The 14,700-nt window shown below is 47.2% G+C and overlaps 1 protein-coding gene and 1 long non-coding RNA gene across 2 annotated transcripts in view; one reads left to right on the forward strand and one right to left on the reverse strand.

The window, feature by feature from the left end:
- The window catches only part of LOC106728857, a 314,080-nt gene extending 309,577 nt beyond the window's left edge, over nucleotides 1-4,503 (reverse strand). Inside the window, exon 1 of the long non-coding RNA XR_004312029.1 lies at nucleotides 4,001-4,503. This is a non-coding gene — a long non-coding RNA (uncharacterized LOC106728857). The remainder of the gene's footprint in view (nucleotides 1-4,000) is intronic.
- ADAMTS9 (ADAM metallopeptidase with thrombospondin type 1 motif 9) overlaps nucleotides 1,061-14,700 on the forward strand; it is a 156,812-nt gene continuing 143,172 nt past the window's right edge. Inside the window, 4 exon segments of the mRNA XM_006178299.3 lie at nucleotides 1,061-1,805; nucleotides 2,359-2,714; nucleotides 2,716-2,760; nucleotides 7,859-8,021. Of these exon segments, the coding sequence (XP_006178361.2) occupies nucleotides 1,691-1,805; nucleotides 2,359-2,714; nucleotides 2,716-2,760; nucleotides 7,859-8,021 (679 nt within the window). The 5' untranslated portion in view covers nucleotides 1,061-1,690.

Raw genomic sequence — 14,700 nt, forward strand, 5'->3', positions numbered from 1 at the left:
AATGCTGTTATTTGGTCCCAGGTGTTGCCAGTCTTTTATTTTCAACCCTGGGTGCCAGCCAGCAACAGAAAACTCTACTGGGGCTCTTGGACAAATATTCATTAGACATACTTTTTACAAAAAGTGTTTGAAACATCCAGAATTAAGCACCTCTTTTATCTCTCTCTCTGACACACACACACACCTCTCTCTCTGACACACACACACACACACCCCTTCCAGCATAATTTCTGACTTCCACTTTGTATCCCAAAGCAGAGGTACGTATAGCTTGAAGTGTCAGCTTTGAGCGGCTCCAAGCATCTGCCTGGCGAAAAGCAAGCGGAAGTGATTGAGAAATCCCTCCCGGCACTGGTGCTTCCCCTCGGAGTCCAACACTCCCCTAGCACTCCGCCGCACCCCCCTCCCACCCCGATATCTCTAAACCCGGAGCCCCTCGGGGGCTCCGAAGTCCCCGCCCCCTCTCGCTGCTCAGAGCGGTTCTTAACCTTTTTTGGGCCGGAGACCTACAGAAAGCTATGGACCCCCTCTGTATGCTGACGGAGGCTGGGGAAAGCACAGTTTTAAATGCTCTGCGAAACTTTGAGGAGAACGTGGATTTGAAACACATCCCAAAACGCAAGATTAAGAACCCCATCTCTAAAACTAGACTTAGGGCGATTAAACCGAGAGCAGAGCTCGGATGCCGAATCTGATCCCTAGTGACGAACGGTAGGAAGGGAAAAGGCGCTCCTGCGCTGGGCCACTTTCAGTTATAAGAAATCAAAAGAAGGGGACAGTCAGGGGCGGAAATACATAGAGGGGCAAAGAGAAAAGAGAGAGATGGGGACAGAAGAGAGAGAAAGGGGAAAGCAAAGGGAGAGATGCAGGAACTAGAGAGGGGCACAGTGGAAGGGGGCGAAGAAATCACAAGAGGGGAAAGCGGGGCAGAGAGAGGGCGAGGAAGAGAAGGGAGATTCGGAGGGGAGAAAGGCGCGAGGAGACGAGAGAAAGAGACTGCGAGCGCTAGAAAGGGGAGAGAACTTTCTCTACTCCCTCACCCCACCGCAGGGAATCTCAGAAAAGCCCATCCCCGAGAGGTGGCGGCACGGCGATAGGCTGCCCGGGCGCTCCCAGCGCCTCTGGCCTCCGCCTCTTGCAGGCAGAGGCCGTCTGGGAGTCCCGCACGGGCCGGCCGAGGAGGGGACACGGTCTGGAAGGAGGCGGTCCCCGCTCGCTCCGTTTTCTCCTCCCCTCTCCTCCTAGAGGCGGGCACCGGGGGTATTTGAGCAGCGGAGGACCCGCGGCCCCCCCCGCCTCCGCCCCCCCAGACCCCCATTCAAGAAGCCGCTCCGCTATCCCCGCCAGCACAGGGCGCCCGGCGCGCCTCGGAGCGCACGTTCGGCGCCTTCTCCTGCCCGCTCCCTGGACATTATGCGGCCGAGCAGCCGAGCCCCAGTCCTCCTCCTCCTCCTGCTCCTCCCGCTCCTCCTGCGGCCCGAGCGGCTCAGCTCTCGGCAGGCGGCGGCGTTGCTCAGCCGAGCGCAGACGGGACCCTCGCCGCGAGACCTCAGCGACTCCTAAAGTCAAAAGTTGGCGGCGGGCGCCGGGCTCCGCGCGCTCTCCGCGGCCGCTGCCTAGCGTCGCCGCCGCAGCCAAGGAGGGCAGGAGGGAGGGGGGTGGGGGTGGCGGGGGAGGGGTGGGGAGCACCATGCAGTTTGTATCCTGGGCCACACTGCTAACGCTCCTGGTGCGGGACCTGGCGGAGATGGGGAGCCCAGACGCCGCGGCGGCCGTGCGCAAGGACAGGCTGCACCCGAGGCAAGGTAACGAGGTTCCGGCCACCGGGACCCCTCCGCGCCCGCCGCCACATCCCAGCCTCCGCGTCCGATAGCGGCCACCTCGCAGTGGAGGCCTCACCCTCTCTCTCCTTTTCCTAGAAAGAATTGTCTCCCGCTTTGCAGCCTCTCCCTTTTTTAGGTCATTCCTAGCCAATTTCTAGAGAGAGACACTGGAACGAACTTAGTCGTCTCCCTCTTCTCTTTTATTTCTCCTTTCCCACCCCAGGCCCCAAACTATAGTTACTTAGTAACGGGGGGACACCAAGTAGCAGAATGTTTTATTTTATTCAGAGTATTTGTCACGATCTGTAATCTTACGTATTTTGACTTTTTCATTCTCTGGCTCCGAACGGTATATCCTCAGCGCCTAGCACTGTTTCTGGCACATAGTGGGTGTTCAGCAAGTATCTGTCCAGAGACTGAAGGTGAAGGGATTGACTCCAATGAGGAAAACAAACAGCTGGGAAATAACTCAGAACAAAGCTCCCACCTTCATTTTTAAATTAAAAGGTTCATATGCCTCTGCTTCTCTCTGCAGTGAAATTATTAGAGACCCTGAGCGAATACGAAATCGCGTCTCCCATTAGAGTGAACGCTCTCGGAGAACCCTTTCCCACGAACGTGCACTTCAAAAGAAGGCGACGGAGCATTAACTCAGCCTCTGACCCCTGGCCTGCCTTCGCCTCCTCCTCTTCCTCCGCTACCTCCTCCCAGGCGCATTACCGCCTCTCCTCCTTCGGCCAGCAATTTCTATTTAATCTCACCGCCCATGCTGGATTTATCGCTCCACTGTTCACTGTCACCCTCCTCGGGGCACCCGGGGTGAACCAGACAAAGTTTTATTCCGAGGAGGAAGCGGAACTCAAGCACTGTTTCTACAAAGGCCATGTCAATTACCAAGTCCGAGCACACGGCGGTCATCAGCCTCTGCTCAGGAATGGTAAGTGGGAGCGCGCCTCCTCCTCTCCCCTGCCTCCCCTGCCTCGCCCTCCTGCCTCCTCACCCGCTTCTGGAAGACTTAATTGCTCACTAGCCTAAGACCCTCACTGCGCCGTCTCCGCTCTGGCGTTAAACATCAGCTGCAAACTCGTTTGCGTCCTGCGGCTTGGGTGGCTAGCCCCGTGCGTGCGCTTACACTCGAGAGGAGCGCACGCATCCGCTCCCGGGGGGTTCTGGATGCTTCGGAGCTTTCTAGGGTCCGAACTCGGCTCAGCTGCGCGTTCCCCTCAGCCGGTAGGCGGTTGGGAAGTCGGTTTCCAAAGTCGGGGAGAGTTGCCCTTCCTTGCAGCAAGCTCCGCCGCCCAGGAGCGGAGCAGCTGAGCGCAGGGAGGACCCGAGTCCTTATTGGCGCGTCTTGAGTCGGGCGTGTGGGCTGAGGATCCCCAGCCTCGGGTACGGGGAGTTCCTTCTGTGTGGCGTGGAGGGCGGTGCGTAATCTAGAGTCCCCGCGTTCTCTCAGGGCCTTTTTTTTTTCACGCGCGAGGAACCCTGAGGCCGAACTGGATTGACAAGGAATAGGTCCCGTCCCAGGAACGGAAGGGTGGGCCGAGGGCTCCGGGGGCGGGGAAGAGGGCGGAGCCTGCCCCGGACGCTTTGAATTAGGGAGGAAACTAGCCGTGGGGGTGCGGCGCAGTCCGATTCTGCACCCTGCTGGTGGGGTGGCCCCAGGAAGCAGCAATACTGGGGGAGAGCTTAGACAGGCTGCTCAGACGAGATTTAAGTTCTTCTGGGGTTTCTACCACCCATGGGGTTCCAGAGAGTCGGAAAAGGGAGCCTGAGGGGCATGTTTCCCTAGAGAAGGAGAGCGAGAGGGCAGGGCGGCCACCTCCCTGTACTGCAAAATACACATTTATCCGGGGATCCGAGCTGGTACCCCGACCCCCGTGCTTACTACTCCTCCAATCCCACTTGCCCTCCAGTCGGTCCCCCACGGCGTCCGCTGTCTCCCCTCATGATGTCTGAAGACCTGCTGTAAGGTTCTGGCCCGAGCGAGAGCGGTTCTTGGACTTTCCCAAGCGACATGCGTTTCTGCCACGCGCTGTGACGCAGAAACTATCGCGGGTCAGGCTTTCCCAGCACAAGGCGCTGTGCGCCCTGAGCAGCAGTGATGCGATCACTTTTCCCCAGAGCGCCCAGACTCCCCGCTGTTACCTTTTATATGTGGAAACATAGATACTTACCCGGGGCTTTTGGCTGTCCACCTCCGCGCGCAGCAGTTAGTGGGTCCAGAGTTCCGCATCTGGATGTCGTATCCATCTCCGCCAGCTCAACCGAGGGGTCGGGTGGGAAGCAAGGCAGGCTTGAAGACTGCTAGGAGGAGGTTTAGCCTGCTGGATACAGGGATGGAGGTGAACCCCTCTAGCCTTCAGCAAAGCGCCCAAAGCTGCGGTGCGTTGCTGAAATTGTTTGGGGGTGGGCGGAGACGGCAGTTTGTTGAGGCGGGAGGGGGTGCTGCAGTGAGTCACCGCTGCCCCAAGACGCTTGGAATCTTTCTGTTCTTCTAAAGGTTATGGTCTGGGTGGCCATTAAGTCAGGTGCTGGAACCCAAAGCCTCAGAGCGCCCTCAGATCCCAAGATTGTAACCCCAATTCCAGAACCTTACTGCTAGGGCTGCGTGTGTACGTCAAGTTTGTAAACAGCCTTTACTCCTCCTCCCTCCCCGCCTCCACACCACGCTGAGTGGCCCCAGCAGTTGTACAAATAGTTTACTGCGCAGGACCTTAATTTCTATTGGCAATTTTAGGTGGTAACTCGCACGTGGAACTGCGTGTAGTTCTTAACTCTCACAGGGAACTGAGGGCCAGGACTTCAGAAAGACCGATGGATTGCGTAGACTGAGATAAGTCCATTTGTATTGCGTTTAATTTCCAGTCTGGCTCTGGTTTTTTTGGGCGAGGGGGACGCGGTGGGGAAGATCTAGCATACCTCTGAAAAAATATGCACGCTAGTTGTTTCTATCTTCAGCGATTAATCTAGCTCCAAAACCTTTGCCCCTTTGTCTTCCTCCTGGAATTTATCTTTCCTCTAAAAACGTCCCCTTCCCATTTCAGTAACAGTAGTATCATGACTAGTATTGTGACATTCCTCGTAGCCCACGCAGGAAACCTTCCAGGAAATCTTTCACTCTTTACAGTGGGCCATTCCAGCCTTTCCCCCCCACCCCACCCCACCAGTCCATTATCAGTTTCCCTGAATTCCCTCTCAGCTGTGTTTCTCACCTGTTCTGAATATCTCTACTCTAATTCTAGACCTTTTCCCCTCTCTCTTCCTCTCTCATTAGGACTAATGTCTAAGAAATATTTCCACCTGGCTTCTTCTCCTTTCCTCTCTCTCTAATCCCTGTCACACACTACTGACAGATTAATGATGACAAGGCGCAAGATCACGTCACTACCCTGTTCACTGACTTCACAGAGTTCCCCGTTGCCTAGTGAACATCTCCACACACCCCCAGTCCGGTCTCCTCTGTCAGGCTTTCCTTCACAAATCCTGTATTGCAGGCGGTCTGCTTTTGCTCATTTCTCTGCGTTCCCTCCCATCCTAGTCCTCCCTCATAGCCTTTGGGCCTTTGGATTTACTTGGCCATCTCACCCAGCTTCACATGCTCAAATCATACCTTCTTTCAGAACATAACTTCCATATCTCGTTTCCCAGGAAACCTCTTCGTAGTCTTTTGATCCGCAGTCATCCTTGCCTCTCTATTTTTATAAACGCATACCTGCGTTTCTCTTATGATGTTTAATATGCACTCCCTGGTATTATAGTTCTTGGAGCATGTGTTCTATCCCCTTTTCCTTGGCAGCAGAGTCAGCACCAATTCACTTCTCTCCCATATTGGAGCCTTGTAAGTACTTAGTGCATGTGTTTGAATAAATGGTCACCTTAACCAAGAAAGGATTACATGTCAGTCAAGCAACTCTTTTGAGAATTGGCCGCAAAATTAATTTGACTTTATACACATACCATTTATTGAATTCTTATTATGTGTCTTGCCCTGTAATTGAGAACTTTATTTGTACCTTATCTCATCCAAATCCTCACAACAGCCCAATCCTTGAAACAACCCATTTTCCAGATAAGGACACTGAGGCTTAGAGAGTTGGAAACTTGCTGAAAGTTTCACAGCTACTAAGTGGCAAAGTTGGGTTTCCCACCCAGTCCTTCTGGCCCATGTTCTTAACTGTGGGCCAGAGACTGAATCTATGTTCCTAAAGAGTATTTCAAATTTCTTTTTCAAAAAGGCAGTGGGTTACAGTCAGGGTATCTGTGGTCTAGTCAGCACTGGTACTGTTCAGCTGCTTCTGTATCACTGAAGGGGAACTTTGGATGAGCTCCTTCTTTCCTCCAAGCCTCAGTTTCCCCTTGCAATAATCAAAGGTGCCAGATCGTCACCAAATGGGCTCCCAGCTTCTTTCTCAATATTTATAGCCTGTCTCTACTAGCTTTTCCACATTGTGGTAAGCTTCCTGCTTTGTGCTCAGAGAACACCTGAGTTGTGTATTGAAAACAGAGAGACATGCCTAGGTGAAAATAAACTTGTTAAATCCCTTCGTCTCAGGAAACCAGCTACCCTCTCTCTTAGTCTGACGCCAGACTATACCAGAGGTGTCTTCTCTTTCAGTCAGTGGCTTATGAATCACATGGAGAGTTTTTAAAAAAAATATAGAGGCTAGACCTCACCCTTGGAAATTCTCAATCTACAGTTATAGGATAATGCCCAAATCTAAGTTATTTTTTTTAACTTAACAGGCAATTTTGACATTTAGTTGGGTTCAGGAAACCCAGTATCTTACTTTAGTGCTTGAAAACTTTATCTTGCCTAAGAATGCTATGCAGTGCTCATTAAAATTCTGATTTCTGGGCCCTATCCCCAGATAGTTTGATTAGTGGACCAGATTTGGGATGGTGTGCAATTATTGGAATATCTAATAGACTCCTGGGTGATGCATACGCTACCACTGACATTCAAGGACATCATTTCATTTCCCTATGTCCAGGGGAAAGTCAAAGGCCTCTGCTTTATTTTTTCCCCCATGAGGGAAAAGGAATAATGAAGGAAGACAGAAAAGCTTGATTTCTCCCTTTAAACACTGTCCACCAGCATGGCCTGGGGAACTTGTTAGCGCTCTGGTAATGTTTGGTTCTGGTGGTTCAACTTTGAAGCATCACTTATTTGCAAAACTTGGGGGTACGTGGGAAGGGGAGGAGAAAGAGTTAACATCTTTCAAGGTGCTCAGAATGATTGGCAAATGCTAATTATATCCTGATGGTCAGAGGCTAACACCACAACACCAAAAGCCACTGGCATTCTGAGCCCTTCCAAGATGTCACTTTGCTAAGCACTTTACATGCATTATCTCATTTAATCTGCACAGTAAGTAAGGACAGTGAGTATTTTTATTCTCAGTTGACAACCAAGGAAACTGAAGCTCAGAGCAGTTAAGGAACTTGCCCAAGGTGGGTGGGTGGGTAGATGGTGGTGTTGGGACTGGAGCCTAGGGCAGCCTGACTGCAAACTCTTATCCCATGTCTCTCCCTATTGTAAAGGGAAGAGATGATGAGTGACTCATGAGCCAGGGTTATAGGCAGCGCCACTTCGGGTGCCTTGTGGTCCACAGATGCTTCCTGAATTTGAAATAATAAGGCTTTCATGAGTAGTCTTTTCCCTTTGAAGCTCACGCTTGTCCCTATTTCCAGGCTGTCTTCACACACAAAAACACTCTCTTTCAACAACTTGTAGGGGTAACTATAATTAGAACTTGAGCACCAAGGAAGTATTTCTTAGAGACTGATTTGGATGTCAGGTGGAGTAGAGTCAAATCAAGGGTAAGGTACTGATAGGGCCGAGAGTGAAGGGAAAAAAAAAAAAAAACAAAAAACTGCTTCTCCAAATATGTCAGAAGTACTTTCAGTTTAAGCAGCCCTCATGGGAAGAGCTTGGGTAGGATGGCGCCATTCGCTTGGCAACGTTCCATTGGTCTTTTCCTTCCAATTGCTGAGAATTAGTAAATCAGCCTCTCATCTCTCTTTATTTGCAGCTGGGCACATTCCGGTCCCATGATGGGGATTATTTTATTGAACCACTACTGTCCATCGATGAACAAGAAGATGAAGAGGAACAAAACAAACCCCACATTATCTATAGGCGCAGCGCCCCCCACAGAGAGCCCTCAACAGGAAGGCATGCATGTGACACCTCAGGTATTTGCTTCTCACTTCAGCAGAGATCCCAGCTGTGTGAGCTAGGTTAATTGCCATCCTACAAAGATGTAGATCTGGCACAGACTCCAAAGCGCTATGATATACATTGTCTTTTATTCAGTCTTCAAGCAAGGTAGGTATATCCCCACTGTACAGGTGTGGAAACTGAGATGAGGTTCAGTAACTTGTCCACAGTTGCCTAGTTAACAAGTAACACATCCAGGATTGGAACTGAGCAGTGACTCCACGCTCATTCTGGGCAGAGCTGCCTCTTTGGTTGAAGTTGCTAATTTTTAGGATTAAGCTTTAGTAATATACCGAGTCCATTATCACCATATCCTCAGTTGGCAGTTACTTGTGTTTTCTTGGTGTGTTGATGTTTTCTGTTCATTTGGATTTTTGTTTGTTTTTACTGTGTAGGGTTACAAAAAAAAGTCTTACAAATGGAACTCACAAAAATTTCTATGTATTTGTCAGAATTTTTAAAATCAACTTCAGTTAACTAATGTTCTATGGCTTCAGGAAATATAGGGATGGAGCTGTAGGTTGCACTGTCAGGTTTCGATCCAGTGCGTATATGCCCCGCACTGGATTTCCTTCTCTCCCTGCCACATTCTTTGAGGCTTAGTGCTGACATGTTTGGCCCTGGTCACGGATATGTTCTTCTGGGCCCCTTGGAAAGCTTATGCTTGTCTGTGCTTCTCAGTCTGCAGTGTTGAATCTCCCTTTCACTGTCTTTGAAGCCTAGTTTCTTTCTCTCTGATGGTAGCATAGCATTAGCAGCCATCCCTCTGTTTGGTCCAGGATTTTAGGATGTTTGTTAAAATACCATTTAAAAAATTCTGGGACTTTCTGTTTCTGAAACTTCATCCCTCTTCCTAGTCTTTATTTTTAAAAGTCGCTTGCCCAAATTAAATAGTTTCTCAGGGTCTTCCTGGCATCTTCCAGTAAGACCCAAGTTCAGGACCAATGGGGGTTTCCTAGAATGATCAGTTGTTTCATCTTCTATCTGTATCGGGTTCTTCTGTTGTGACAGACTGCACTGTCCTATTTTCTCCTGGAGTTACTATTTTTAAAATGAATCCTTTAGTGACAGATGATGTTGGCTGCTTGTACCTGGAGTACCCAAGTTGTAGGGTGTGGCATCATAAGTCTTTTGGCTTTGTCCCATCCAGGGCTAAATGAAACATAACTGAAATATTCTATCCGTTAGACTCTCTCCAGATCCACAGGGTGGAGGTGGGATGCCGAGGGAGAAACAATAGTCCTGGCAGAGTGAAGGGTACCAAGATAGCCGCCAGCAAGTTCAAGGGCAAGACATCTATCACATTTTTTTTGGCCATGCTAGTAAGAATGTTGACCTTTCCTTCTTGACTTCTCCAATCTGAAATAGCAAGTGTGTATTTTATAGACGTGTATAAAACATCCATGATAGAAAAAAAAAATACGTGGTTCTTCCCATTCTATCTTATTAACAAATGTTCAAAAGATACTCAAATAATGTTTTCACTGATCAGTTTGCTGAACAGTGGCACTTGGTGGCATTCTTCTGCCCTAAAGTGGCAGCACACAAGCATTTTTTTTTTTTTAGCTACCATTTATTCTGGTCCTGTCCTTTATTGGCGTTTTGCAAAGCACTTAACCTACACTACTTCATTTAATTCTTAAGGCAACCCTCTAGGTGGGTACCATTCATCCCTCCATTGTGCCTGGTGAAGGAGCTGAGGCTTTCAGAGATGAAGCAACTTGCCCAGGATCTCATAGCTAGTCCATAATGATAACCTATGTTTTCCTGTCTTATTACACAACCCGTTCTCTCTGTGCCCATGTATAGCTGTGTACTTTGGGTGTGAGAGAGAAAAAGGAAGACATAAATCTTAATACTGTCATTCAAAAATTCCTCAATGTTCATTTTAAAAAAAAATTAATTCCCCAAGTCAATGGACGTTTGATTTTCTAGGCTACAGGACAAATCATTGTCAAGTTTAGTTAAAAACACAAAAAAGAGGGAATCTGAAAAGGTAAAGATTGATAACAATAGAAAATGCCTTAATTTTTCAAAAAAAACTTATTTGTGATGTAATACTTATGGGTATTGGGGCCTTTGAGTGGTACCTTCCAAATCACCAATGCCAACTTTTAGTTTTCCACCCAATTTTTCCTTGCCAATATGGCAGGGCCTCCCTTCACCCCGTGTGATGAATCAGGAGCCCAGCAGTTTGATTGGCCCTTTAAAAGGTTGCTGCTGGACTATGCCACTCTGGTTTCTCTCTTCCAGCTGCTTCTGCACTCCTTCTTTGAATTGAGATGCAGGAGGCTCAGAACAGTTGGAAAGAACTTTGGAATATGGCATAGTTCACCAGCAACCATTAGAGGGATAGACCAGCAGGTCACAGAAACTTCCAAAACCAGGTAGCCTTTGCACAGGGAGTGAAAGTAGGCATGGTGGGTGGGAGAAGTCCTTCTGGCCAGAGAGGAAAATATCCTGTTTACAAACACCAGTTCATTCAGCTTCAGGATTCCCTCTCCCTCCCTACCATAGAGCAGTAATTGGTAACCAAGGGTCAACTTTAGAAGTACCCTGGCAGCCTCACGCAGATTCTTTAAACAAACCAACCAACCAACAAACTCTTTTTGCAGGTACATGAGTTAGAGCAGGAATCAGTGGGTTTACTAAGAGCTCCAAGTAAGTCAGAAGTAAAGTCAAGTGTGAGGGTCCCTGCTACCGCTGGATTGGGGGCAGTTGCCACTATCCACAGCTGTCCCATGCTTTGCTCTGGGCTTGGCTTTCTCCACCATTGCTTTCTCTTCTCATAGGGTGGTAGAATATTCAAGGTAGAGGAAACCTGAATGGTAATTCTGCCCAGAGGAGCAAACTGTAGGCCTGGGACGTTAAGTTATTTATTTCCAGGAGTGATACCCTATATACTCACAAGCAAAACATCAGAATTTGAGATCACCCAAGCCTGGGAGCTGACTCCTGGAAAACCCCTGCTGAACTCGATGTAACCCTTTAGTTGCTGGATTATGAGAGATTTCCCAGGACAGGGCACTATGCCTGTTACATTGCTACCTACAGATGGAATGTAAGTCTTGCTCATTTCTGATTCTTAATGTATGTCTAATTTTCCAAAAAAAGAAAAAGATTCTGGGATAAGTTATATTAAAATGACATGTGTAGAAGGAGTCTTACAGAGTGAAAACTTCATGGGGTTTAGAAAGGAGTCTACAATATAATTTATTCATTCATGTGTACACTTATTGATGGCCATAAAGTATTTATTGGGTAAGTCCTCTGTACCATGGGGATATAATAAGGAACCCTCTTTATTTCAGTTAGTTGTGATACCTCAAGCATGTTTAGAGCATAAAGTAAGAATAACATGTACCTTCTGAGGGTGTAGTCAGGACTAAATGAGTGTGAAATCCTGAAAGCTCCCAGGACAGTTTTCAGCAGATGGTAGATAATCACTGAATAGTAGATTAAAAAAAAAAAAAAAAGATCATAAAAACAGAAATTAAAACACCAGCACAAGGGAAAGAAAACTCAAAATATGAAAACCCAAAGCTAATCAGTTTCCTTTGATTAAGCTTAGAGTTTTTTGGTCACCTGGTCATTAAGGGTTTATGGGACTTGCCCAAGGTCGCCCTGCCAGCGAGCCACGGGGCTGAGAGCCCCTTTCTGACATTGTGTTTGTCTGTACCATTCTGAAATTTTATTTCTTGCATCTTTCTCTTGGCCCAGTGGCTGTCCCTCCTGGAGTATCTCCATTTCGCCATCATTGGTTGTGCCTGTACATAGACATGTGGGCCACTTGTGTGTGTCTGCATTAATTGGTGGTTTTCATCCTCTTTGTCAGATCCTCAGGATTCAGGATGGGGTGTGAGGTGGCTTCCCTTTTCTATAAAATGACCTTGTGCTGAGTCTCCCCTGCACATTGGGTCCTCAGCTGACAGCCTACCCGCCCCACACACCAGGGGGCCAAGTGGCAGGCTCCTGGGAGCCATTTGGGAGAGTTTGTTGATTTTTAAGCCACTTCCTGCTGGTCCTTCACATGGCGTTTCCAGAAGACACCCCAAGTTCTGTGTCACCAACACTACTTGACCCTGGATTTTGCAACAGAGGATTTAGTTGTTTTTTTTTTTGTTTTTTTTTTCTTTTTTTTATCAGTGAGAGAGACGTGCTTCCTGGTAGGTAAACAAGAAAAAGACAGGAGAGAAGGCCAGCTGTTTTGTTTGCCAGGGCCTAAAAACAGTGTTTTTCTGTTACTAAAATGCATTTCTCACCCTCCCATCTCAGCAAGGCTGGTTGTTTTTTGTTTTCATTTTTTTCTTAAGGCATTTAGGAATTGTACACTCATGGGCCCATCGATACCACTTCTAAAGAAGTAATTGGACAATTATGTAAAGGCATTTATGTGAGAACGCTCAGTCCATTTACTATAGCAAAAGGCTAGAAACAGTCTAAGTGCCATTGGTTGGAGGATAGGTCAATCATTTATGAAGTCTGCATTTGATGGATTCCTGTGCAGCCATTAAAAATGATGGCATAGATTTAGGTTAGCAAACATAGAAACAGGTACATTAAGTGAACAAAAGAGTGATGAAATAGTATGTACAGTATGATCTCATTTTTTTCAAGTGATAACAAAATGTGTGGAGGAGAATGTATTTGTAAAGAAGAAACCAGAAGCCACATGCACAAAAATATTAAAAGGGACTCTTCCTTGTTGGTAGGAACATAGGCAGTTTTCACTTTTTTATTTCATGTCCTTATATTTTTTTGCCATGATTCTATAGTAGTTTCATAGTCAAAAGTACAGTTAAAAAGAATTAAGAGTAGTGGCATGGAGATGTTTTGTAGCCCCGTGGCACTTGTCACTGGACCAAGGGCCAAGCCAGGATCCCATGTTTTTGGCCCTAAATGAGATAATCTCAATAACCAGGCCGATAAAATTCCTGCCTTGCAGCTACTTTGGGACATCAGGGCTGGTCAAAGCTGAGGATCATCCCCACCCAGCTAAATGCTTGTTGGACTGACCAACACTGGAATTACAGTAGGATTACCATGGTTTAGTTTCTGATGGGCCCTGAGGACTCTGCTCATCACCACCACTAGAATGTACTGTCACTTCTTGCTTGGGCTCCCAAGGGTGTGATTGTAAAGGCTGGGAAATACAGGCTGATGATTACAGCCATCATTTGTTAGGCTCTTATGATACATGTATGAAAACACTGTGCTACACATTTTCCATACATTATCATACGTAATTCATTCATGAATACTACAGGGAAGGTATTATTAGCCTTATTTCAATCTTGAGAAAATTATAGCTCAGAGAGGTTGAGTAGCTTGTCCAGAGTCACACAGCTGGTAGAAAGTGGGCCTGACACTTGAACCCAGATCTGATTCCAGTGTGCTACACTGTGAGCCAAACTGCATTGAAAACACAAATGGAAGCTGCCATCTAGAGTGTTCTTTTTCACTTAAGCTTTCAGAGCATTACCTTTGACTTCTACCTAATCTCATCCTTAAATAATAATAACAATGGCTAACATTTGTTGAGTGCCTATTACATGGCAGGCACTGTTCCAAGTGCTTCACACGGATTGTATTTAATCCTTACCTCCACCTTCATTTTGCAGATAGGAAAACAGAGATGTAGAAAAGTCCGTAAGGTTACAAAGCTCCTAAACATATCATTTTCCACAACCCTTTTGTCCTGGTCTAGTTAAAGGATTTTTTGGCCTGTCCCTTTGTTGATTTGATTGCATTCATATACGAATTATTTTTGCTGGCAGGATTTTTTAAATGCCTTCCTAGAATTTGATTTGATTTGAGGAAGGTTGCCTGGTGCCCGGAATTCCCACCAAGACTCTAATGACTCACCAAGGGCTGTGTCTCCAGTGTGCCTTCACTGGAGTGTATACTTGTTACACATTAACCTCCTGGATGCTATTAATAATTTAGCATAGATTAGCTGATTAGATTAGCTGCCCTGAGAGTTGGGCCCAAATGGAGTGAGAGACAGAGGGAAGGAGCAGACTTCTGAGGGGGCTTTAAGTAAACAACTCTGGGACAGCTTGAGGGTTCCAGGCAGTGACAGAAGCTTTGGCCGACCTCATGGTCCTGCCTGGGCCCAAGCAGGTTGGTGGTTGACTAAGTAGTGATTCCTGAGAGAGGCTGGCCTGCCACCATTTTCCCGCCTTGCTCTGTCCTCAGGTCCTTTCCCCTTAGCCTTTCAGCCTAAGAACAGGCCTTCACTGAAGGAGCCACTGTGCTGGGCAACGTGGAAGCACATGACAGTTTATTCCATTTACTCTCAGACCAGCACCCTGGGAGGAAGGTGCTCTATTGATTCCCATTTACAAATGAGAACACTGAACTCAGAGACGTGAATGAACTTGTCCACAGTGTGTGCAGGAAACAGCTGGACCTGAAAGCCAGAAGCAATTAGAATCTTTCAAGACAGTTTCTGCCATTTGGAGTTTATAGTTTCAGCTTCATTTCTTTTCATTTACCTCTTTTTGTTCCTCATCCATCTTTATACCTTTTTTTTCCTTTTCTATATTCTTCATTGGACTTCATGTCTAATAAATAGTCAGTATAAGCAATGACCTCTGAAATCCTTTGTAAATTGCTGGAAAGGTACTGTTTTAAATAACTGAGTTCTTGAGC

Source organism: Camelus ferus, chromosome 17 (assembly GCF_009834535.1).
Source record: "Camelus ferus isolate YT-003-E chromosome 17, BCGSAC_Cfer_1.0, whole genome shotgun sequence".
In the NCBI taxonomy this organism is placed as follows: domain Eukaryota; kingdom Metazoa; phylum Chordata; class Mammalia; order Artiodactyla; family Camelidae; genus Camelus; species Camelus ferus.